Below are 25,411 nucleotides of genomic sequence, written 5' to 3'. Positions count from 1 at the left end.
CCATTACCTAACATGTTTTTCAAGCTAGAATTCTTGAGGACGAAAATACAGCATTATCTGTTTATTGTTTAGCTCATTCATTAAATTTGGTAGCTCAGGACACAATTGAAAATTTGCAGGGATACATTGAATATGGTCAAGAACATCATCAACTTTATAAAGGGACTTGCCTAAGCGATGGGCTACAATTCATAATTTAGAATCAGACTTTGTACATGCCTCCGACCTTTTTGTCTGACCCGATGGACAATCAGATACGTCTCTATGTCGTCTCTTTCATCAAACTACTCCACATTAATAGATTTCTTTACTGATATGGCTGAAAATGTTTCATCAGATTCTTGCGCAAAAGCTTCGGGAATTTTACGAATGATGGAAAGGTTTGATTTTTATTTCATTTTCATAATGTTAACAAAATTATTTGGATACGTAAATACGATTAACACGACATTACAAAAAAATTTTTTGTAATTTGAAAAAGTGCATCAGATGATTGCAACATTGAAAGCCAGTCTCAGTTTTTGCAAAAGGATTTTTTTGGATTTTGGCAGAAAGTATTTCCATTCATACTGATGAATGGAATAAAATGTCCGACCCATAATGGATGGAGACTATAAACGAAGATTGATTGATTTGGCAGAAAGTAATTTCTGATAAACCTGCCGAAGTAGAACAAGGGAAATTTAGACAGCAGAGAAAACGAAACATTCCAAAACGATTTGAAACTAATGATTTGCCGGAACCACAAAATAATCTTTCTCTTAAGGAACAGCAACATGTGAAAATTTACTGGTATGCATGATATCAGATGTTTTAAAAATTAAACTTGTTAAGAATAGATTTCATTGTGCTGATTTCAAATATGTAATCCTTTTTTTCGATCATGTACAGTTTTTTCATAATTCCAAAAAATGATTTAAAACATCATATAAATGAAATACATTACATAATCCAGATAAAGTCTGATATTTCAATGATATAATCCAATATATATATAAGTGCATGTGCTGTGTATATATTTATTACTCACATGGACAATGTTGTATACACACAGACACGCACATATGTATATGAAATTGCTTATATCATCAAAATCTAGGCCTGCTCATTTAATTAAAATAAATTCATTATTTAGTATTGGAATTTCTATTCATTTTTATTCATATCATTCAACGTGGCTACTAGTTCGAGTTCCAGAGATGTTGTTTGAATTCTCTAAATTCATTTTGTTATATTTGTGGAAGATAAACGCCTCAAAAGCAAAGTCAATGGATTTGTAAAATAATCTATCATGCATATTTTAAAATAAAATTATGTGATCATGATAAGACATGTGTAGAAGGACTAAGAAGTTGGAGCAGAGGTTTGAAAACTTTTTTTAGTTTTGGAATTCTAATGATTTAGCGTGAACCCAAAAATCACACAGACGATTACTTTTGCATAGTAAACACTAAAGGTTTTTACAACAAGAATAAAAAAGATTTATTATATCCTAATTTGCCTTCAGCATTGAGACCAGTACCTCATGAAAATGACATTCCTGTTCCAATACCAATTGACATAGAAGAAGTTTTACCAAATGATGAATCAAGTTGTTGAAGCCGATAAAGAAAATTTTTCACTTAGCAATTCAGATTCTAGAGGAGCATTTTCTCAGGCTGAATTAAACGACCTTGTTCGAAATTTGAATTCATCAAAAATTTCATCAAAGTTGCTGGGATTAGGTTTAAAGGCTAAAAATTTAGGAGAAACTGAAATAACTTTTTCATGGTATACAATCGTGAAGCAGAATTTATAAAAATTTTTAGTAATGAGAAATTGATTGCTGGGATTTTCGATGGTCTAAATATCAGAAGATAACGAATTTATTAAAATAAAAAATTAATTGGAATTGAATGCATGGACCAGTTATAAAGCACGAATTAATTTCTAGAGAACAAGAGAGCAACAAACTACGAAGTAATTTTAAGGAAATGCTTTCAGCATTCCAAAAATTAGGATGTCGAATGAACCTTAAAATTTACTTTTTATTTTCACATTCGGAATATTTTCCTAAAAGTCTTGGTGATTATAGTGAAGAAATAGGTGGAAGGTTTCACCAAGACTTTAAAACAATTAAAATCCGATATCTAAGGCGATATAATGGTAACATGATGGTGGACTATTGCTGGATGCTGATAAGGGAGAATTTGACGGCTAAAATTTGACGGCTAAAATTTGACGGCTAAAATTTGACGGCTATTTGACGGAGAAAATCAAAAAGAAAAAGTTTTTGTACTTAATTGGAAGTTTTATGCTTTATGTACTTTACATTTTATTAATTTTTTGTAAAAAAATTAACTTGAACAAATTATTTTGTAAATAATCGTGAAGATAAAACGTTAAAAATCAGTAAAAAAATAAATATGTTAAAATTGAATTTGCAAAACATTCTGATGTGATAGAAATATTTCACGTACATATTTGAAATCAACGTGTCGAATTGTGTTAGAACAATTAAAATATTTAAGACCTCTAAAAAATGCTTTAAAAATGCATACCAGTGATTAATGTGATTTTAAAAGCACTGAAGGCGAGATTTGAGCAAATTCTTAAAATTCATTTCGGAAATCGAGCAGTTTTTGCTAAGTGACGGTACAAACAAATCTAAAGTTTTCAAATTTTATAGAGGACAGATCCAGACCACTTGATTGTGCAACGAGAGACGCTGCTGCAAATTTTAAAAGAAGCAGATCAATCTGTTGAAAGCATAAACGATATCCATTATTTGAAAAAGCAGTCGCATCTAATTAAACATCTTAAGAAATTAGTCAAGTTTTTAAGCATTTTTGTAACCATTCCTACGATTTCCGCCACAACTAAACGGTTATTTTCTGGGCTTAGAAGGTTAACCCAGATAATGGGACAAAAATAACCCATTTCTGTATCTCTTCTTCATTTTTACAAAGATATGATAAACCATGGAATTATATAACTGGAAGCGCCCTACCGGCGTTTTAGCATTGAAATTTTTTTTCAACGGGCGAGCTTCCTCTGGAGGCAAGTTCTTAAAAAATTAATTATTCATTAATTATAAATTAATTATTTGGTTTATTTTTAGAAAAACCTGAGATATAATTAGAAAAATCTTGGCCTTCCCGAAGTTATGTTTGCCGATCTACATTCAACTCGTTTATTAAAATTTATTTCGTTTTCAACATTCCGTTTAAGTTTTAGGCTAATTTATAAGGTTTATATAACCGTATTAATCGTTAACTTGATATTGCCATTTTTTTAATGCATCAGAAAATTCGAAGATTTATTTATAATAAGTTCGTTAGTAATCCTCATTTTTCTAAAATAAAGATTTCTTCATTCATTCTCCCAATACCCACGCATTATGATGATGATGGACTTCATTTACACTTCATATCATTTCATTAGAGTAAGGCTCTCATCATTCCTAAACTAAATTAGAATCAAAAAAACAAAAAGAAATCGGTAAAAATCTTATTGTAAAAATAAAATGTTATTACTGTTTAAAATATATAACTGATAATCAATTTATAATATATTGTTATAAAAATATAAATAAATAATCAACTAATAATTTTTAAATTAAGATTTAATTCTTGTGCATATCCTAAAAACTAGAATCTTTCAACTCTCAAAAGCTTACAATACAAACTACAAAGAAATATTTGCTTTCAACATAAAATACCCAAACCAAATTTAATCACACAGGAGGTTTTTAAAATTTATTTTGGTAGTAAAAGCAAGCAATCTTTTTCTTTTTAAATGTTATGATTTATATTATTTATTAATATATTAAATAAATTTTATAATTTAATTTAAAATCAAATTTTTTAACTATTTCAACTGTAATTGACATTATTAATATATTAAAAAAATACTTTAAGCTAACATTAAATTCATTATGCTATTAATTTAAAACGAACAGTTGTTGATTTTTAATAGAATAGGTATGTAATGTTTAATGATTTTTAATTAACATTACTATTTATAAAATAACCCTGAAGGTGCTAGATCATGAGCATGTATATTATTATATTTATGTGTAAATTGTTATATTTCATGCTTGTTGATTATAAAACATCTATCTTGCTATAATTAGTAATTATTCGTGATGAGTCAAGTTAGATCAGTCCTACCTTTTTTATTTCTAGATTTCGGTTTTGTTTATTTGTTATGTAACTGCAAAATGTTTGATTTACATAATTCTAAATTTATCTTTCAACTACCTTAAAAAGTGAAATATATACGCATATATTTATATATAAAAGATAAAAACTAAGGTTGTAGAATTTGCTTCTGATGTAGTCTATTAGAACCACTGTACAAATTCAATAAAACAATAGATTTAATAAATTTAAATTGTATAATTTTTGTTGCATTTTATTATTTAATTTACTTTTATTAAGACTGCATTTTGATAGAAAACTCTTTAGTTAAGTTAAAAAGTCTTAATGTTGTATATGATGTTATTATTTTTTTTTATTAATTCATAATAGTGGTTTGCATTCTGTATATCATTGAAATAATTTTCCATGTTAAATAAATTTTCGTTGACACATTGTAGGAGTATGTTGCTTTCAATTACAAGTTTTTTCTTAAAACAATAATTATTTATTTTCAATAATCTTTCTGATTCTTGGCAGATCTGAAAATCATTAAAATTTATTGCTTTTACCAGAAAATAAATAAATGTATCATTTTACTTTTATAATTCTTTTGAGGCATATGTCAATTGTCTTTTAGTATGATGAGATGATTTGATGATTCGCTAAATATGTTTCTGCTGGCTGAAATCAAGCATTTTCTGCATATTTGTTGGGATTTGTAACAGCATATTAATGCAGAATTTTAAATGAATTTTGGAGATATTTACATTAGAAAAAAAGAACCTGCATTCTGTGCATGAGATGGTCAGTGTTATTGACTTTACCTTCATCTTACCATGCATATTGCAGTTTGTCAAAAAAGGAATTATTGAAATTTATATCTATCAATCCATGGAGAGAGGTCAAGTGAATCATAAAATATGCAAATGATATAAAAATATTATTAAAATCATATTACCTGTTTTAATGGCATTTTTAATAAAAATAACAGATAGCAATTATATTCAAAAACTAAGTTACTGCTTATAGTCTGCCCATTCCAAAGATCAGATATTTTCAGGCAGCATATCTAAAAAAATGTATTACAATTATTTGATTCAATAGTAATATTTATTATAAATAATTGAAAGAATATATTTATTATATTAAAATTTAAAGTAACATCAATATGGTAAAAAGATTAATGTGGCTTGTTATTTAGTTCTAATTAAGACCCATTATTTGTTGTTGAAAAAATTTCGATGCAAGTACAAGCGTCGATTTTTTAAAATACACTAACGAACTCACCGACATTGAAATTTTTGAGTTTATTTGAACATTAATTAACGATAGTTAAAAAAATAGTCAAAAATTCAAAATATAAAAAAGCCTCTTTTCTCCTACTAGTCTGGGCCTAGTGTCTCCTGGCACAATGTAACATTTTTAAAACTTTTAAGCAAATGACATTTATAAAATCAAAATGGATCAAAATTCAGTTGAATTATTAAGTTAAAAATAGATTAAAACTGACATAGAATGATTTTAGCAGTAAAAAATATTTACAAAAATTTGCCGCCGGTAGCACTAAGATTAACAGGGAAGAAGCTAAATATAGATTGGAAAACTGAAAAACCTATTGACAATTTGGTGCTAAAAAAGTTTGCTTCCAAGTTTCCTGACCTTGAGAAGAAGTCAATACTATAAATCCATTCCTATATATAATTCAGTGTGATAAACGAAATAGACTTGGATTTAATTATTAACGAATTGTTGGCATTAATTAATTTAAAGTTTTCTAAGTAGAATTCTTTGGAAATTGTTCAATTTATTAAAAATAGAATTATTATCCAAATTCATCACACAAATTTATTAAAAATAAAACTGCTGTTATCAAAATTCATCATGCATTTCGATTTTTCACAAATCACCTCCAGTACGGCTTTGGTTTATATAGTTTTTTTAGACTTAGTTGGTGTCATATTCTTCATCTTTGTTGATGTCACTTCCTTGTTTCTCATTAGTTAATGTATAATTTGATTACCTATAAATGCATGCAGCAAAAGTTTCAAAAATCATGGCTACTGGATACACAATCTTCAATAAACCCGTTTCCGTGCTAAAAAACTTTGACAAAATAATTAATTTAAGAATATTTCCCTCTAGTAAAACAAAACCACCTTTTTATAGTTTACGTCGAATTTGATTAGTGAATGTATTAATATATGCATGAAAAAAAGTATAAAAAATCAAGGCTACAGAAACTCAATCTTTCAAAAACCCGTTTTCGTGCTAAAAAAAACTCGGACCTTCTTCCACGATCCTTAATACAATAGCAATATTTGAATATATAAATTCAAACTACAAATAAGTTAATTTTAAAAAACATAAATAATACACTTTTTATTAATCAATCAACCCAGTTCCCCGAGGTAGGACGTTGTTTTCTTTGCCATCAATTTTTTGCGCCAAATTAGACGATCAGTTGTATCCATTTCATTTAAGTTTAGAGCCTTCAGGTCTTGCTCGATTGTTTGCGACCAGGACTTCTTTGGACGGCCTTTGGGACGTGTGCCAGGTACTTCAACATCTGCAAGAGAAGTTATGGCACTGGTTCCACTTTGTTTGACATGACCAAACCACCGCAGACGGTGTTGCCGGCATTCGTCTTTTATCACAGATTTATAAAGTCTTGATCGTAGTGGTAGTGGGATGTCACGCCGCATCAATATAGAGACAAGGAGATGCCATTTATTCCAGGCTGCATGTATCCAAACGTTACTACAACATTGCCGTGTTTCAGTACAATCCAGAACATCCCCTAGATATTGAAAGGATGCGACTTTTTCTACCTTAATGGCTTCAAAAACATTGCAATTTCGAGTTTGTTGTTGTGGATTGATGCAAGCAGGACAAACGAAATTGGACACTTTAGATAAAGCACCAATTATTTGTGAACAGCGTTTGTTACACCACTGGTTACACTGTTGGCATTTGATTAAATGGTTACCTACACCAGCTTTACAAACTGAACAAACAGGGCCATCATCCAGTAGCTGTGGATTGGATGGGTTCACCAGTGTTCATTGCTTTGGTTTTGCTGATGTTGACTTTGTTTCCATGATCGGCGAGTCTGGTGTTCCAATCTTCAAACAACTGTGCTGCATTCGGCTCAGACGTGGCTGTTAAAAAGATATCATCAGCATATATTAGATTCTAAATGTCACCAGTGCGTATCGGTTTTGTGATTTCTTCCATCACAGTTATAAATAACAGTGGACTGAGAATCGAGCCTTGGTGAACTCCAACGCCGATGTCAAATGCATCTGTGTTTCCAACCGTTGTGCTGAGGAGAGTCTTAGTATTCGTATACATTTCCATCACAAGTCGAACAAGATATTCTGGAATGAGTTGTCGACCCAGACTCCATCTAATTGTTTAACGGGGAATTCGATCAAATGCTTTTTCAAGATCTACAAAAATGTGTGATAGTTGTTGATGCTTTGCGAGGTACTTCTCTTGCGAGGTACTTCTCTTTGCGAGGTACTTCTCTTTGCGAGGTACTTCTATTGCATCAATTTTTGATTTCCCCGCTAGGAAACCAAATTGATAATTTCCGATTGTGATGCACGACGTTAATCTTCTTTCAAAGATTTGCTCGACAATTCTAACAGGGAGTGTTCTAACAGACATATACCCCTATATGATGAATAGTTTAATGGATCACCTTTGCCTTTGTTTAGCGGAACTGGCATGCTATAGTTCCATTCAGTCGGCATTGAGCAATTTCTCCAGATTTCACGGCAAAGTTGTAGTAACGTTTGGATACATGCAGTACCAGATGCTTTGGTAATGCCATTTGTGAGTCCAGAGGGCCCTGCTGCCTTTCCATCCTTCATAGCTTTCAGAGCTTCTGTAAGCTCTTCTACAGTGATGTTTGGAATCGGACCTTCGATGGGTGGAGAGTCAAAGTTGACATTGAAGGGATTTGTTTCATTTAACAAACGGTTGAAGTATTCTCTCAACTGTAGCTTGATCTCATCTTGTTCAAGAACCATCTCATTTTTGTCGTTTTTGATACATGAGGCACCAACTATGTCTTTTTTCGTACGCTTTGCTTGTTTTGCTATACGATACAGAGATTTCATTTGTGCACTTTTGCTTTTAGTGAGTCACTCTCTGCACTGATCTTTCCGAGCCAGAGCGACTTGACGTCTTGCATAGTTGTTCTTCTCACGGAAAATTTTATGGTCATCTACAGACTTTGATTTTTGCCATTGCTTTTATGCAGCTTTTTTTCAGCTATTGCCTTTTGTACACTGTCATTTCACCACCAAGTCTCTCTTTCATACTGACGTTTTTACCAGTTTTCCCACACACTGTAGTTGCAGCGTTTATCAAAACGGTTTTGTATGTACTCCAATCTGTTACTGGCTTGCGATTGGTGGTCTAACTGTGTAGCGACAATCTGTTGAAATTTTTCTCGATGAATATTGCTTTTCAGCTTCCACGTTTTGATTCTCCAAGGCAGTTGTTTAGATTTATGTTTTGACAGTTCGACAGCCAGGTCTGCCACAAGGAGTCTATGTTGGGCGACACATGATTCGCCAGGTATAACTTTGACATTTTTGAATAGCTTTCGGTGTTGTTGCTTGGCAGCGAAGAAATCAATTTGCGTGGCTGATGGCCCACTTTTGTATATTAGAGATGTTCTAACCTCTTTTTAAAATATGTGTTCAGTAAACAAAACCCGTGACTTTCAGCAAATTCAAGGATGCGGTTGCCATCTTCATTCCGTTCTCCATAGCCAAAACCGCCATGTACGTTGTCAAAACCATTTGTTTTCTCTCCAACGTGGCCATTGAGATCGCCTCCAATCAGGATTGTTTCAGATTTTGGTATTGTTGAGATGGTGTCAGAGAACGCAACCCAGAAGTCATTATTCATCTCTTCTGATTCGCCTGTCTTTTGTGCGTATGCAAAAAAAGTAATTGCTTTTCTAAGCGAAGCTTGATCCACATGAGACGTGAATTAATTTTTTTAATATCCAGTACTTCTTGGGCTAGCGGTTATTTGACAAAAATTCCAATACCTTTTTGGCCGTTTTTTGACCATTCCAGAATAGTTTATAATTTTCATTGTCTGAGTTGATATGACAGATACCATTCGATTTCCATCGGGTCTCCTTAAGGCTGCAGATGTCAATCCTTCTACGCTCGAGCATTTCTGCAATTTCCATGCTCCGGCCAGTCAGTGATCCAACATTGAGCGTTCCAAGTCTAAGTACCATAGAGGGGCCATTTTGAATTTTTCTGCAACTCCCTCCACTATTGCACACTTCCCAGGGATTCTTAGCACCCCTTGACCACTTAAGGCCCGCTGGGGACTAGAGGCCGTTGTTTTTGTTTTTGATGGCATAGAATAGTTTGGGGAAAGTTTTTATATCCGGACACCCATCCTGACGACAACCACCAGTTATAAGCGGTGGGCCTAGCCTTTTGCTCAAAAGCACGCAAGGCAGCGTGGATGCAGTTTTATGTCATGCCCAGGACTGACACTTTTTATTGCTGATAGCAATATTTTCAAAAGTTAACTGAAGAGCCCAGCCGTGAAACAAAGAGGAATTTTCAAAGCAAACTTCTAACAGATGATCCTAGAACTGCCGCAAAGGAATTTAAAGAAAATGAAGAAATTGTCATTTGCCGTGCAGTCAAGTCTAATCAATTTTTGGCCCTTGATAAAACTGACTATAACGCCAAAATTGAACACTTACTCAACGACAGCATAAACTTTCAAGCATTAAAAAAACACTTCTATTTACCTAAAAACTAAACTCAACGCAATTATAAAAAACCAACAAAAATGTACCTCATGGAAAAAAATCGAATTACCCCAAGATATTGGATATTTATCAAAGCGTGAAATTTGTGAAAAAACAATCTTTCAAAATTAAATTTATCTATCGAGACAGAATCCAGGTTAATATTGAAATATCTTGCAATATAAGGGTGAATTACATCTTAGCAACATATTTTCGAATAAACTCAAGAATTCGTCAAAATCAGGAATCGGTAGTCGGTAAACAGTTATGATTTTAAAACATTTATGGTTGTTCATTGAGATCGTCAGCGTCAAAGTTTCCGCAGAGTCATGTATTACTTTTTCATCGATACCGTGAGTTATCTGTTTCAGAAATAAAGATTCCAACACCCTGAAGTTCCTTCTTCAAATTTGCACTACCGAAGCGCCATTCTACAGCCCCACAGGCAAACTTTAGTTCTGTCTAAATATGAATTTAAATCCTTGCAAATCAATCAAAGAAGCAGTCGTATCATCTAACCACGTCTCTGAAATCACAACAACAATAAAACGAAAAGGAAAGGAATCCAAAAAAATTTCAAGTCACTCATTTTGTGAAAAATACTTCTTGCATTGATATGTATAATAGTAAAAGCAAGTTTTGCACAATTAATGTTTTCAACATTTAAATCATTAATTATTGAATTTGAAATGTAGTATTATTTACAATCACAAGTTAAATCATTGTTAATATAATTATTGAAAGATGAAATACTAGCCATTAACAGCGGATGGAGTTTTAGGCGCTTGATTATTGAAAGATGAAATACTAACCATTAACAGCGGATGGAGTTTTAGGCGCTTGACTCGTGTAAAATAACCACTTACGAACATTGGCGTGTAAAGGCCATATTTCAGCATTAAAAATTTTATCCATTTCAATTTCAGGAATACAGATTCTGAAAGAACTATACTCCTCGTCGCTGGCTTTTACAGCATTGTTTTTCTGAAGTCGTTTAGCAGGAAATATATTGTGGAATTTTATATCAAAATTACAATGAAAAATAACTACATTGACTGATTTTAAATATTTCTTAAAATATTTTTCATCTATTAGTGATAAAAAGGTGAAATTATGATACAAAAGTTGAAAAAATTTTTTGGAAACCACGAAACCACGTGTCGGAGTCGGGAATCGGAGTTGGAGATTTTTACCTAGAGTCGATAATGAAAACATGTAAAGTGTTATATCATCGATGATGAAAACACATAAAAGTGTTATATTTATCGATAATGAAAACACATAAAAGTAATATATTTGATACGATGTCGAAAGATTATAAAACTAAATATTCACTTTGGATAAACAAGGAACCAATAAATAGGCAAAAAAATATATTTGATCATCTGGGCACAACCACAATATATCAATTTGAACACCGAAGATGGTATGTATATATATATATATATATATATATATATATATATATATATATATATATATACACGAATATTTATATGGCGCTAATTAAATAGTTTTTCAATAGGTTGTTCGTGCATCGTGAGTCTTTTCGATAACTTAGTCGTCGTCATACCAATAGGTACAAAAATGTACCTCATGAAAAAAAATCGAATTACTCCAAGATATTGGATATTTTTATGGCAACATCAAAATGCACAAAACAACAACAGCCCCTTTAGCCTATCATTAGCCAATTCTTGACAGTAACATAGAAGTTTTAGTACATACTATGACCATAAACATTCCAGCTAACATTAGCAAGCTAGAGGGATTTAGAGTTGCAACACACAAAAATCCACATCTTCTACACTCCAGTCGTGGATAAGTCGTGTGTATGTTAAAAAACTACCTCCAGAGTTGAAATTCTTTACGAAAATTGCTTCCAACATTTATGAGCCTGATGGACTTTTATCTTATGAATGAAAGCTCATTGTGTCAAAATCTTTGCACAAAATAAATTGACCTTTAACCTTTTTAACTTCTAACATTACGGTCATCTTGAAATTGACAAAAAAAGCTATAGCACGCTCTTTTTTATACTAGCCTGGTTTGTCCCATGAAATTGAAGATTTGACTGAAAGATGTTCTGTTTACAATTCACACTGCAAAAAATAACTACCACAGAAAATCGATCAGAGATCTTGGGCTAAAACCATTGAATTGTATGTAAGAATGGCTTTATAGTGTTGACCTTCTTCTCAAGGTCAGGAAACTTGGAAGCAAACTTTTTTAGCACCAAATTGTCAATTGGTTTTTCAGTTTTCCAATCTATATTTAGCTTCTTCCCTGTTAACGTGCCACCGGCGGCATTCTTGTAAACATTTTTTGCTGCTAAAATTATTCTATTTTAGTTTTAATCGATTTTTAACTTAATAATTTAACTGAATTATGTAAAATTTTTGGAATCATTTGTTATTTGATCCATTTTGATTTTATAAAGTTCATTTGTTTAAAAGTTTTAAAAATGTTACATTGTGTCAGGAGAAAGACCAGACTAGTAGAAAAAAAGAGGCTTTTCTTTTTTGTATTTTCATTTTAAACTTTTGACTTTTTATTTTTTTAACTATCGTCAATTAATGTTCAAATATTTTTTACATTGTTTTTATATTATGGGTTTATAATTATTGTTAGGATGCCTTTGTCTTTGTTAAAATGGCTTTTTGTCATAAGAAATACATACAGAATACAAAGAGTTTCTTTATTTTATTTTTATTGGGCACATATATATATATATATATATGTTATTTATATATATATATATATATATATATATATAATAGGGTGTGTCAATTTTATATCGTAAATTGATTTTTTTAGATTTTTAAAAACCAGGGGTTACAAAGAGATACATTTTTGTATGCTGAATCCAAATTAACCTTCAGATTTTAGATTTGAAAATTTTAAGCTTGGTAAATTTTATGTTGAAATTTCAGCTATAATGTTTATTTTCGTAATTCAGGAATTAATTTTAAAAATCATCGAAAAAAGAAAACTAATTTTAAGCAACGACAAATTTTATATTTTGATTAAATACTGAAATAGTATTAGCATTATATACAATGTCTAATCAATGTTATGTCAATTATAAAAGTCGACAGTTTTTCAGCTTACAGCAAATGTCAATTATTTCCAAACTTTACAAGATTGTTCATGTCCTTCTTGCTCGCATGTCTACTCATTAGTTGTCTGCTGACGATTTGTGATCTAATATATCCATGCCTTCTTTCCTGACTGTAGACATGCTCACTTGTCTCTGTAACCATCTTGATAAATCTCTCAATACTTTGAATGTGTGAGGGCCAGTTTGCGATTATCATTGGAGTGTGCAAAAATTGTTTGACTTGAGCCGCTGTTAAGCTACTAGTTAGAGGAGATTCATACATTTCAGAATCCCAATGAATGAATTCAAGTAGGCTGCTGGCATCAGGATTGATATCTGGTGTTACCCTTTGTCTTAAACTCATATCCCCCATCTGAACATTCTCATCTGCATTTCCTCTGATCTCAAGAATCTTTTCAATTCCAACTTTTCTTTCTTCCTCCTTGTCACTACAAATCAGTGTCTGGATGACAGCTTTAGAATGTGCATACCAGGCTGATCTTCTTACCACAGGCATCACTATCTGCATCACCTCTTTGTCTTGGCTTCTGAAAAGCTCAAGCTGAAAAATAACATGTCTCGGACCATCAATCCAACTATGCTTTACTTTGATGTTAAACCAATTAAGCATATAAACTCCGACTATAAATTCGATAATCAATTTCAAATTTTTAAGTGGCATATCTTTCAGACCATGATTGGAAACCCATAATCTGCAACATCTTAGAGCTGTAGTCAACCATCTTGAGTGACAGACAGGTCCAATCTGTAAGTTCGCAAGCCTGTCAGACACAGCACCAGATCTGATAGCATTAACAATCATGTATTCATAATACTGGTCTGTGTTGATGTCATCAATCACACTCTGTTTTAACTCAATCAATGGAGGACCAACAGTTATCCTGACAAAATTTGGATTTATTTCTAGGTCTATTGCATCACCAAGCATCTTACCAATTGGTCCTGACCATCGATTATCGCTCAGTGTTTGACCATCCAATTCTTGAATGAAATGTCTCAGTGGTAATTCATTTGTGTGAAGATCACATACTAGCCAAACAAGATTTCTGCCAAGCTTTCTTTCATTCCACTGCATCAAACCGCCATGTCTGCCAGTGTTTGTATTGGTACTGTCACAACCAATAGCCAGAAGCCTATCATCAATATTTTTCTCTTTCAGCCACTCAACAATGTTATCTTCAATTATCTCCGCTGGTTTCTTGGACTCAGTAGCTTTCCCAGGAACAAAATGCCACAAATATTTTCCTCCTGGTTTACTGCATATTGAATAGTGCTCCTCCTTTACCATACCTGGAAATTTCTTGGAAGAACCAACAACGTCAAGTATCACCTTGGTGTCATCCCTTTTTCCATCAAAAAGTAAACAGCTTGACAAATGCTGCTTTATGAATTTTTCATGATTTATAGCATAACTAACAATGGGGGTACATTCAACTTAGTCATGTTACCCGCTCTCCCGTAAATAATGTAGTATATTTGTAAAACTTTCACTCAAAATTTACCAAGCTTAAAGTGCATCTATTCAAAATTGAAAGATACCAACGGAAACAGGACATCAAAAAGTTTCTTTTGCCATGCCCTGGTTTTTTCAAAAAAAAAACTTTTTAAAATTTGACACACCTTAATATATATATATGTTATATATATATATATGTTATATATATATATATAAGATGAAAAATTTTAAATTCAGCTATTTACTTTCAAATTTAAATCATATTTAGACGTTTTGCTCAATGGATGCACATCTCATCAAGCAACAGCAAAGGCAATCAAAGTATTACAAGTCCAGAATCACAATGCTGCAGGCGACAATAAGAAAACTTATGAATGAATGTAATAAATTAAAAAATGAATTAGCTACATACAAAGGTTTTATGTTATATAACCATAGCAAAATGAATTGAATTTTTGATTAATTTTTTGTTTTTTTTTGCTTCTAGATAAAAAACTCATACCATTTAAAAGAGTTAATAAAGTATATAATGATAGCTACAAGACCTTTTATATGCAGCTGCATTTTCATGGTCCTCGTGCATATCAATTTTTAAGAAAAAGTGGACTAACACTGCCACACTCGAGAACATTGAACAAGTAAAATTTTGTTAATAATGATATTCTGTAAACTAGTATTGTTATATAAAGAAATATGTACTGCAAATGAAATATTGCAGATTCTCTTTAATCCTTGATTCGATATCAATAAAGCCTCAAATAACGTATAATAGGAAAATTGGTAGGTTTTTTAAAATATATTTTGTTTGTAAATTTGTGAGTTTAAAATATAGCATATTTTGGTAGCATATGCTAGTTTATTCCTTGTGTATTTTATTTATTTCTTGATTTTTTTTGTTTCCCATTTCACTATAAGCATTTGTCTTCAATTTTTTAAACTTTATTGATGTTAAATGTTAAGCATATAAATTATCAAACGCATTGTTTATTTGTGAAGATGACTTTATTGGATATGTTAACTATGGAGATGGGAATGAGGACATAGTTGCTTCAGAGGTGTTGATTTTTTATGTTGTTGGTCTGAGAGAAGCTTGGAGGCATTAAATAGCTTATTTTTATACAAAGAAATTATCATCTCACAAGTTGAAAGATTTTATAAAGAAAGCCATTGATAAGTTACATAATGCCAGAGTTAGGGTAAACAACATTTGTTTTTCTTAAAAATATGTTAAAATTTTTATACATTATATTTATTTTTTAGGGTTGTTTCACTGGTAATAAATGGGTTGGCCACTAACGTTTCGGCATGTGAATTGCTTAGATGCTCTTTCACATTTCCAAACATGCAAACAAGTTTTTTGTCCCCACCAACCGGCCAGAAAATATATATCATATTTGATGCATGCCACATGCTGAAATTAATGAGGAATATGTAATCATATCGTAAACTTAGTTAATTATCAACAACAAATCAAAATGAAATTAAAAAATAAATTAACCAAAAATCATGTAAATTTTGAAAAGCATAAGATGAAAGTTAAATATGCATCTCAACTCAAGTCTTTAGTTGCTCTGTGGCTAAATCATTGGAACTCTTGAACGGATTTGATGTTTTTTCTGACGTTTCTGAAACAATAGCTTTTGTGAAAAACATCAATGATCTTTTCCATATATTGAACACAAACTGATGCTAGATAGAGAATGGAAGCAATCCATTACAAAGAGCAACCTGACAGCCACTATAGATAAACTTTATGAAATGAAAGCCTACTTACTAAGTTTGAAAAATTTAGATGGTGTTAACATTTACAAAACTCAAAGGTTCTTTTTTATATATATTTCAATATCTAAACTAAAACTAATTACAAACAATTTCAGAAAAATGTGCATAATGTGCATAAAATGTGCATAATGGTCTTTTGTACAACCATAAATTCAATAATTGATATTTCGAAAGAATTGTTGAATGAACAACTTACCGTTTCAGTCAGGATGCACTGGAACTTTATTTCAACTATGTAAGAAGATCAGGTATTAAGCTTTCTGACTTAAGTCATAATAATGAAATAACATAAAAAATTAATTGTATGCAGGTGGATGCTGCAGTCGCATAAATTGCCAACAATTCAGCAATGTTTACAAAAAGATTTGCTGCAAATTTTTAACAGTTATACTAAGTATTTTGACATGAAAATTATAAACTGAATAGATTTAAAGCTACTCTGCAATTCACAGGTAACAAAGGAAATGTGTCATCATTTGAAACAGAAGAACTGCTTAGTAACATTATTTTTGGGGCAGATTTTGATGACAACGTATTTGTGGAGCATGCGTCACAGCAGTATATTGTCAGCAATTGCCCTGCATACATGGCAGGTGGGTGGTGAAGTCTATAAAACCGACCATGTCATGTGCAGAATGCAGGTTCTTTTTTCTTCTAATGTAAAAATCTCCAAAATTCATTTAAAATTTTGCATTAATATGCTGTTACAAATCCCTACAAATATGCAGAAAATGCTTGACTTCAGCCAGTAGAAACATATTTAGCGAATCATCAAATCATCTCATCATACAATTGACATATCCCTCGAAAGGAGTATTAAAAGTAAAATGATACATTTATTTATTTTCTGGTAAAAGCAATAAATTTTAATGATTTACGATCTGTCAAGAATCAGAAAGATTATTAAAAATAAATGATTATTGTTTTAAGAAAAAACTTGTAATTGAAAGCAACATACTCCCACAATGTGTCAACAAAGATTTATTTAACATGGAAAATAATTTCAATGATGTACAGAATGCAAACCACTATTATGAATTAACAAAAAAAAATCATCATATACAACATTAAGACGTTTTAACTTAACTAAAGAGTTTTCTATCAACATGCAGTTTTATCAAAAGTAAATTAAATAATAAAATGCAACAAAAATTATACAATTTAAATTTATTAAATCAATTGTTTTATTGAATTTGTACAGTGCTTCTAATAGACTACATCAGAAGCAAATTCTACAGCCTTAGTTTTATCTTTATATATATATATATTCACCAAAAAACTTTAGTGAGAAAAATCGTAAAAACGAACTACAAACATATTAACGCCAAACATTCGGTAGAATTTATAAAATATTGTAAATATATATATATATATATATTTTACTTTTTAAGATAGTTGAAAGATAAATTTATAATTATGTAAATCAAACATTTTGCAGTTATACAATAAACAAAACCGAAATCCATAAATAAAAAAAAATGGACTGATCTAACTACGAGTTAAGTTAATTACTAATTATAGCAAGATAGATGTTTTATAATCAACAAGCAAGAAATATAACAACTTACTTATACGTAAATATAAAAATATACATGCTCATGATCTAGCACCTTCAGGGTTATTTTATAAACAGTAATGTAAAACTAAAAATTATTTAACATTACACACCAATTCTATTAAAAATCAACAGTTGTTCGTTTTAAATTAATTAATGGCATAATGAATTTCATATTAGCTTAATATTAATTAAGCTATTATTTTTTTAATATATTAATAATGTCCATTATAGATGAAATAGTTAAGTTAAAGAATTTGATTTTAACAAATTATTATATAATTAATTTAATATATTAATAAATAATTTAAAGTTTGAAAAGAAAAAAAAGATTGTTTGCTTTTACTACCAAAATAAATTTCAACCTAACCTCCTCTGTGCGATTAAATTTGGTTTGGGTATGTTATGTTGAAAGCAAATATTCCTTTGTATTGTAAGCTTTGGGGTGTTGAAAGATTCTAGTTTAGGACATATGCACAGGAATTACTACATCTTAACTTAATTTAAAAATTATTAGTTGATTAATAATTTATTTATAACAATATAATAAATTGATTATGAATTATATTTTTTAAATATTAATAACATTTCATTTTTACAATAAAATTTTTACCGACTTCTTTTCGTTTTCTAGATTCTAATTTAATTTAGGAACGATTCTTACTCTTCTAATGAAATGATATGAATGAAGTCCATCATCATCGTGATTCGCGGGTGCTGGGAAAATGAATGAAGAAATCTTTATTTCAAAAAAATGAGGATCGCTAACGAATAAATCTTCGATTTTTCTAATGCACCAAAAAATGGCAATATCCATTTAACGATTAAATACGGTTATATAAACCGGCAAAACCTCAGGATGGCATTGGGAAATTCCATAAAATAGTAAACAAAGAGTTAAAAAATCCAGCTTAATTTGCGCCATTTAGCTCCTCCCCCTTTTTAATATTTATGTTTATTAGATTACAAGACGAGAACAAGAAAAGATCTTTTTTTCAATCATTTTCATTTATTAATTTTTAATTAATTTTCAATAATAGATATTTTAAAAATTTTAATTTGTTTTTCATTTCAAAATAATTGTCAATAATAAATATTTTAAAAACGGCTTGTGTTAATTATTTTAAAAAGAAACTGCTGATTTATTTTATTAATAAAATAAATTATGATCAATCAATCAAATTAATTTTTATAGCGCCCTTTCCGTAATGTATGATGTTTCACTTAATTTTTATAGCGCCCTTTTCATGAATGTATGTTTCACTTTTAAATAAAAACGCGTATGTTTCTGCCATTTTTTCTTCTGTTTTTTCTGTCATTTTTTCGTCTGGTTTTTCTGTCATTTTTTCGACATTTTGAATTTATCTGTAGTCATGAACTTTCCGGCCGTTAATAGTCTGTCATTAATGGAATTGACAAACGCCATAAATTCGAAACAAAAAGCAGTGGACTGGGCGATACAACACGGATTGCTGTCGTCTGGAATGACATGCGTTTGTGGAAAAGTTATGCGTTTGTACAATTCCAAAAAAGCAGCAGATGAATAGATATGGCGTTGTACAAACCATACGGCCTGCAGCAGAACAAAATCCATTAGAAATGGTAGTTTTTATGAAAAATGTAAGCTACCAATGAGCACATGTATCATGATTATTATTTTTTTTATTCTTAACATAAATTATATTTTATAAATATTAAATTTTAGAATGATAAACAATAATAATTTTGTTCATTCAGTTGACATATTATTGGAGCATTGTCAGGGAGGTCACCTATATTATAATTAAAAGTTGAGCGCTATGACATTTGTTTCGGGAGATAAGGGGCGATAAAAGAACTGAACGAGGAGAGATTAGAACGAATATAGAACGTTGTTGAACGAGCGAATTGAATATTGTGAAAACGAATTTGGAATGAATATTGTGAAAACAAATTTGAATAAATATTATTTGAAATTAAATTTATTTAATAAATTTAATACAAAAACGTTGAATTGAATAGAATATTGTTAAAATATTGCCAAAACGGATAAAACAAATTTAAACTAATATATAAAAATAATCTTAAGAAATTTTGAACGATAAAAATATTCAATATGTTATTATAATGTTCTGTTGCCGAATTAAATTATAATTTCTGTTGATTGTCTAGTTTCATTGATCTTGATTATTGACGTTATATTAGTGACGAACCTGACATCTGGCGCAGTCGACAGGATAACTAGGCAGGTCTACTATCAACAGAAAAAAAAAAGGAGAAGGAAAAAAAAAAAAATTTTTGAGAATATTGATTATATCATTACAATATAATGGATAAATTGGCAGAAATTAAAAAAATGTCTACCGAGCGCTTAATGACGAAAATGATTAAATCAGGAAGGGATGAGGCAGAGGTACGATCAATGTCAAGACAAGAGATTATCGATGCATGTCTCGCTAGCGAATTGATGAGAACAGAACTTCTGACCGAAACATCTGAACCTCCCCAGAACGTAACTGAAACGGAAAGATGGAAATTTGAGAAAGAACTTGAATTTAAAGAAAGACAAGCGGCGAAGGAACTTGAATTTAAAGAAAGACAAGCGGCGAAGGAATTTGAATTTAAAGAAAGACAAGCGGCGAGGGAATTTGAACTGAAAGAACGAGAACTCGAATTGAAAGAAAGACTAAAGGAAGAGTTAAAATTAAAAGAAGATGAAATGAGATTGAAAGAAGATGAACTCAGATTAAAAAGGGAAGAATTTTTATTAAAACAAAAGGAAAGTAATTCGCTAATTAATAGAATTAAAAAGTTCAGCGACACGATGAAAGAACAATTGTGGAAAATGCCCCAAAACCCTAGTGAACTACCAACTTTTTTTGTACATCTCGAAAACGCTTTCTGTTCTAATGGAGTTGATCAAGATGTCAAGTCAAGACTTCTTCAAATGTGTTTACACGATAAAGCGAAGTCTATTATAACTCGATTAACAGTGCAACAATTAGATGATTATAATACTTTGAAAGAATTTCTACTGAGCGAGTTTAGAATCAGTCCAGTCAAATTGCGAGAACAATTTTTCGGCACGAAAAAAATACCAAATGAAACGTACCAACTATTATTATCGAAGTTAAAAAGCTTATGGAATTTTTATCTTAAAAGCAGAGAGATTGGAACAGATTTTCATAAACTAGTGAACTTATTAATGGCCGACCGAATGAAGGAGTTGCTACCCAGAGACTGTTTAAATTTCGTTCTTAGCCAGGAGCAAGATGGCTGGTTAGATTGTGATAAGTTAGCACGAATAGCTGATAATTATGCCGCGACATACGTCAAGGATAATAACAGATCATATCATCGTGAAACGGAACAAAATTCTTTTGTTGACACTGCATTTACTCAGTTTGATACAAGACAGGAAGCGAATCCACGCATATTGGACAAAACTAAAGAAGAAGCTATGAGAAAAGGATTATGTTTTAAATGTCGACAACCTGGTCATCTATCAAAAAACTGCAACAATTCATTTAAAATACAAAGAAATTCAGTGCAGCGCAGATTGGAAGTAAACAATAGTTATCAATATAATCGAAATACCCGAGATATTCAGTGGAAACATTTCTATAGAAGAAAATTCGTCGATATTGCTGTTGAAGGTGTACTACCCCAAAAGGCATTGATCGACGGAGGCGCAGAGATTTGTTGTATACGACGAGATCTCATCGAACCGTCAAAGATGAAAGTGCAAGGAAAGATTTCAATTCTTGGACTACGAGGCGAAGCGAATGTGTTTGATACGGTGAAGCTAGAAGTTCTGCCAATAATAAATAATTCACCAGGGAAAACATATACTGTACCCCCGACGCCAGTTTTATTTGCGGTGATACCAGACTTAAACGAAAAAATAATTATAACACCGAATATTGCAGAATGGTTAGATAAATTAGAGAAGGAAATACCAATTTTAATCAGAGACCATCACATTGCCAGCAAAGCTAACGAAAGCCTTCAGAACGATAACGCCGACCATGATGAAATAAAGTTAGTAGAAGTAAATAATGACAAAGACGAATGCTTTAATTAATGAAGACGGAACCAATGATTATAATGAGCAAAACAATGATGGAGATGATAGATTCAGAAACAAATATAACTGCGAAAATAAAAATTACTTCAACGACAAGAACAAGGACGATGATGATGAAAAGGAGAACCTAAACAATGATGAAAAAATTAAAATTGATGAATGCCGAGATGACGAGAACAGAAATGGTGGGAGCAGAGATGATGATGAGATGGAGTACAAAGACACAGTAGCCATGTTGTTCAACGACGGATCCCACACTAAGAATAGTATGACGATTGACATGAATAACGATATGAAACCTGAAATACAAAGAATTGACATCGTAACGGTACATGCTATAGACGATGATGATGAGGATGTGAAACAAAAGGTTTTATCGACAAAAGAGGATGTAGCTAAAAGATCAGCGAATGCAAAAGAACTATTGATTGAACAGATGACTTGTTCTTCGTTAACTGATTGCTGGAAATGGGCGAAAAAAGGCAAAAGGAATTTTATTATAAAGGATAACCTTCTTTATCACCAGGATAAGCTATTAGGTCAAAGAATTTTTCAGTTGTGTCTACCGGAAAATAGAGTGCCCATTGTTTTAGAGATGGGACACGATGCATCATTTGCAGGACATATGGCTATGAAATCCACGATGCACCGAATAAAATTGAATTTTTGGTTCCCTGGAATGGAAAAAAAGATTAAAGATTACTGCCAAACTTGTTCAATCTGTCAATTACGAGCTCCCATCAAGGTCGCTCAAAGAATCCCCATTACGCCGATACCAAGGGACGAAGAAAAACCTTTTACCCATTTAATAATGGATTGTATTGGACCAATTATTCCAACTGACGATACAACGCAGCGAAAACCAGATTATAATTATGCATTGGTTGTTGTAGATAAATTTTCTAGATGGCCTATGGCATATCCTTTAAGAACCTTGAAGGCCACTAACATATGTGAAGCGTTAATTCAAATATTCATGATTTTTTCAATTCCTCAAGTTATTAGTTCTGACCGTGGGACTAATTTTACCAGTAATCTGACGCAAGAATTTTTGAAAAAATTAGGATGCAGTCCGCGTTTTAATACTCCTGGACATCCGGAAGCTGCTGGTTTAGTGGAGCGTTGTAATCAGAGCCTTAAGACGATGATCTTTAAATTGGCACAACAGAACCCAAAGGATTGGCATAAATTTCTGCCTTTTGTTCTTTGGAGCTTACGGGAAAAACCCTCATCAACTACGCACGTTAGCCCATATACCTTGGTTTTTGGTACAATACCCAGGGGACCACTATCTTCGCTGAGGGAATCATGGAGTGAGGAGCAACATATACCATTCAATGTCGGAAAAAAAACTGAAGAATATTTGAAAACCTTGAACGAAAACCTAGACTATGCTAAGGCACATGCAGAGTTTTATTCGGATCTTGAGCAAGGCAAATATGCTCATTTCTATAACCTAAGAAGCACTGATAGAAAATATCATTTGGGGGATAAAGTAGTTATTTTGTCAACAAATTTAGGGGAAAGTAAACTTCATAACCGATGGCGGGGACCAGGCGTAATCGTAGAAGTGAAGTCACCATACTCATATATTGTTGAAATAGATAGAAAACGACAACATGTTCACGCCAATAAAATCAAACAATACTATGAGCGGATGGAACAAGCTATGATATCGAGCTGCACCCTCATAAGAGAAAAGGATGTGGAACTAGGTAGAATAACAACATTTGAGAAAGACTATCAGAATATCTATTGTCAACTAGATCCCCGAAAGTTGGATCATCTTTCGACGCTGGGAAAAGAAGAGATTAACACGGTAATACAACTACACCGACAAGCTTTTTCCAACCAACCAGGATTATATAGAGCCATCGAACATGAAATCAAAATGCTACCGGAATTTGTACCCAAGCAATTTAGACCATACAAAGTACCTGAATTGTTAAAAGAATCAGTGAAACTACAAATCAAAGATATGTTAGAAACAGGAATCATTATACCGTCGAAAAGCGAGATGGTAAGCCCGATGGTTTGCATATTGAAAAATTCCGGAGATGTGAGACTCGCCATAGATTACCGTTATGTGAATAAATTTTCTGCGAATGATTGCTTTCCCAATCCGGATATACCAGATGTATTACAGCGGGTGGGTAGAGCAAAGTACATCAGTTGTTTCGACGCAAAGTCGGGGTATTGGCAAATCCCGATGAAGCAAAAATCACAATGGCTTACTGCGTTTGTTTGTGAAGAAGGTGTGTTTGAGTTTACCCGAATGCCTTTTGGCCTCAAATCAGCCGGGAATACATTTGTCCGAGGAATAACACAGATTTTGAAGGATGTTAGGGAATTCACTGAACCGTTTATAGATGATATCGCAATATTCTCAGATTCATGGGAGGACCATATGAAACATTTAGACCAGTTTTTAAGCGTGATACAAACAACGGGATTGACGCTAAATATGACAAAATCTACGTTCGCCCAGAATAAAGTAAAGTTTGTTGGACACATAATTGGATCCAGATCCATAGAAATAGATAAATCAAAATTAGAAACTTTAGATAGAATGAACCCGCCAACAACGAAAAGAGATCTGAGGAAGATGATTGGATTCTTCAGTTATTTTAGAAACTTTATCCCGATGTTGGCAGATACGATACACGTCATCACCAACCTTACACGCAAAAATGCACCCAGTAAAGTACAATGGGAAGAAATCCATCAACAAGCATTTAATAAGATAAAACAACAATTAATGGATGTTACCGCAACACATACGATCGACTTTGCTAAGGAATTCGGAATATACGTTGATGCTAGTGAGGTAGCAGTAGGGGGTTGTTTAATACAATGGTCGGAGGAAGGAAAAGAATTGCCTATCGCATTTGCAAGTAAGAAATTAATATTAGCACAAACAAAATGGTCAACGATCGAAAGAGAGGCATTTGCCGTTATTTGGATATTGGAGAAATTCCGACAGTGGATATGTTTGTCGCGGATAGTCATATTTTCCGATCATAACCCATTGAAGTACCTGTTGGAAACGGCTCCAAGAAGCGCTAAATTGACCCGCTGGGTTTTATCATTACAGGAATATAATATAGAATTTAGATATCACCCAGGTTGTAAGAACGTAGTAGCGGACTTCCTATCACGAAATCCACCCATTGATAACTCAGAGATGCCTAAAGATGAGGAATAAAAGAGCGGATGATGACATTGCTCCCCCCTGTCATCATTTTTGGGTGGGGGGTATGTCAGGGAGGTCACCTATATTATAATTAAAAGTTGAGCGCTATGACATTTGTTTCGGGAGATAAGGGGCGATAAAAGAACTGAACGAGGAGAGATTAGAACGAATATAGAACGTTGTTGAACGAGCGAATTGAATATTGTGAAAACGAATTTGGAATGAATATTGTGAAAACAAATTTGAATAAATATTATTTGAAATTAAATTTATTTAATAAATTTAATACAAAAACGTTGAATTGAATAGAATATTGTTAA

General features: G+C 31.9%; 3 protein-coding genes across 3 annotated transcripts; 2 read left to right on the top strand and 1 right to left on the bottom strand.

The window, feature by feature from the left end:
* Window positions 1-315: 315 nt before the first annotated feature.
* On the top strand, window positions 316-2,207 carry HELRODRAFT_173200 (hypothetical protein; the record flags this gene model as incomplete). The annotated part of the gene is made up of 4 exons (XM_009019800.1): window positions 316-380; window positions 482-588; window positions 1,427-1,591; window positions 1,909-2,207. 4 exons carry the CDS (start codon window positions 316-318, stop codon window positions 2,205-2,207), a joined length of 636 nt encoding a protein of 211 aa, XP_009018048.1.
* Window positions 2,208-8,833: 6,626 nt separating this feature from the next.
* On the bottom strand, window positions 8,834-14,327 carry HELRODRAFT_173199 (hypothetical protein; the record flags this gene model as incomplete). The annotated part of the gene is made up of 5 exons (XM_009019799.1): window positions 8,834-8,968; window positions 9,190-9,483; window positions 10,789-10,902; window positions 12,110-12,260; window positions 13,054-14,327. The coding sequence occupies 5 exons, from the start codon at window positions 14,325-14,327 to the stop codon at window positions 8,834-8,836; spliced, it is 1,968 nt and encodes a 655-aa protein (XP_009018047.1).
* Window positions 14,328-20,167: 5,840 nt separating this feature from the next.
* Window positions 20,168-25,182, top strand: HELRODRAFT_173198 (hypothetical protein; the record flags this gene model as incomplete). The annotated part of the gene is made up of 3 exons (XM_009019798.1): window positions 20,168-21,852; window positions 21,947-22,268; window positions 25,081-25,182. 3 exons carry the CDS (start codon window positions 20,168-20,170, stop codon window positions 25,180-25,182), a joined length of 2,109 nt encoding a protein of 702 aa, XP_009018046.1.
* Between the last annotated feature and the right edge of the window lie 229 nt (window positions 25,183-25,411).

Source organism: Helobdella robusta (assembly GCF_000326865.2).
Source record: "Helobdella robusta unplaced genomic scaffold HELROscaffold_25, whole genome shotgun sequence".
Classification (NCBI taxonomy): Eukaryota; Metazoa; Annelida; class Clitellata; order Rhynchobdellida; family Glossiphoniidae; genus Helobdella; species Helobdella robusta.
The sequence above is the reverse complement of the archived record's forward strand: the minus strand, read 5'-3'. Positions and strand labels throughout refer to the sequence as shown.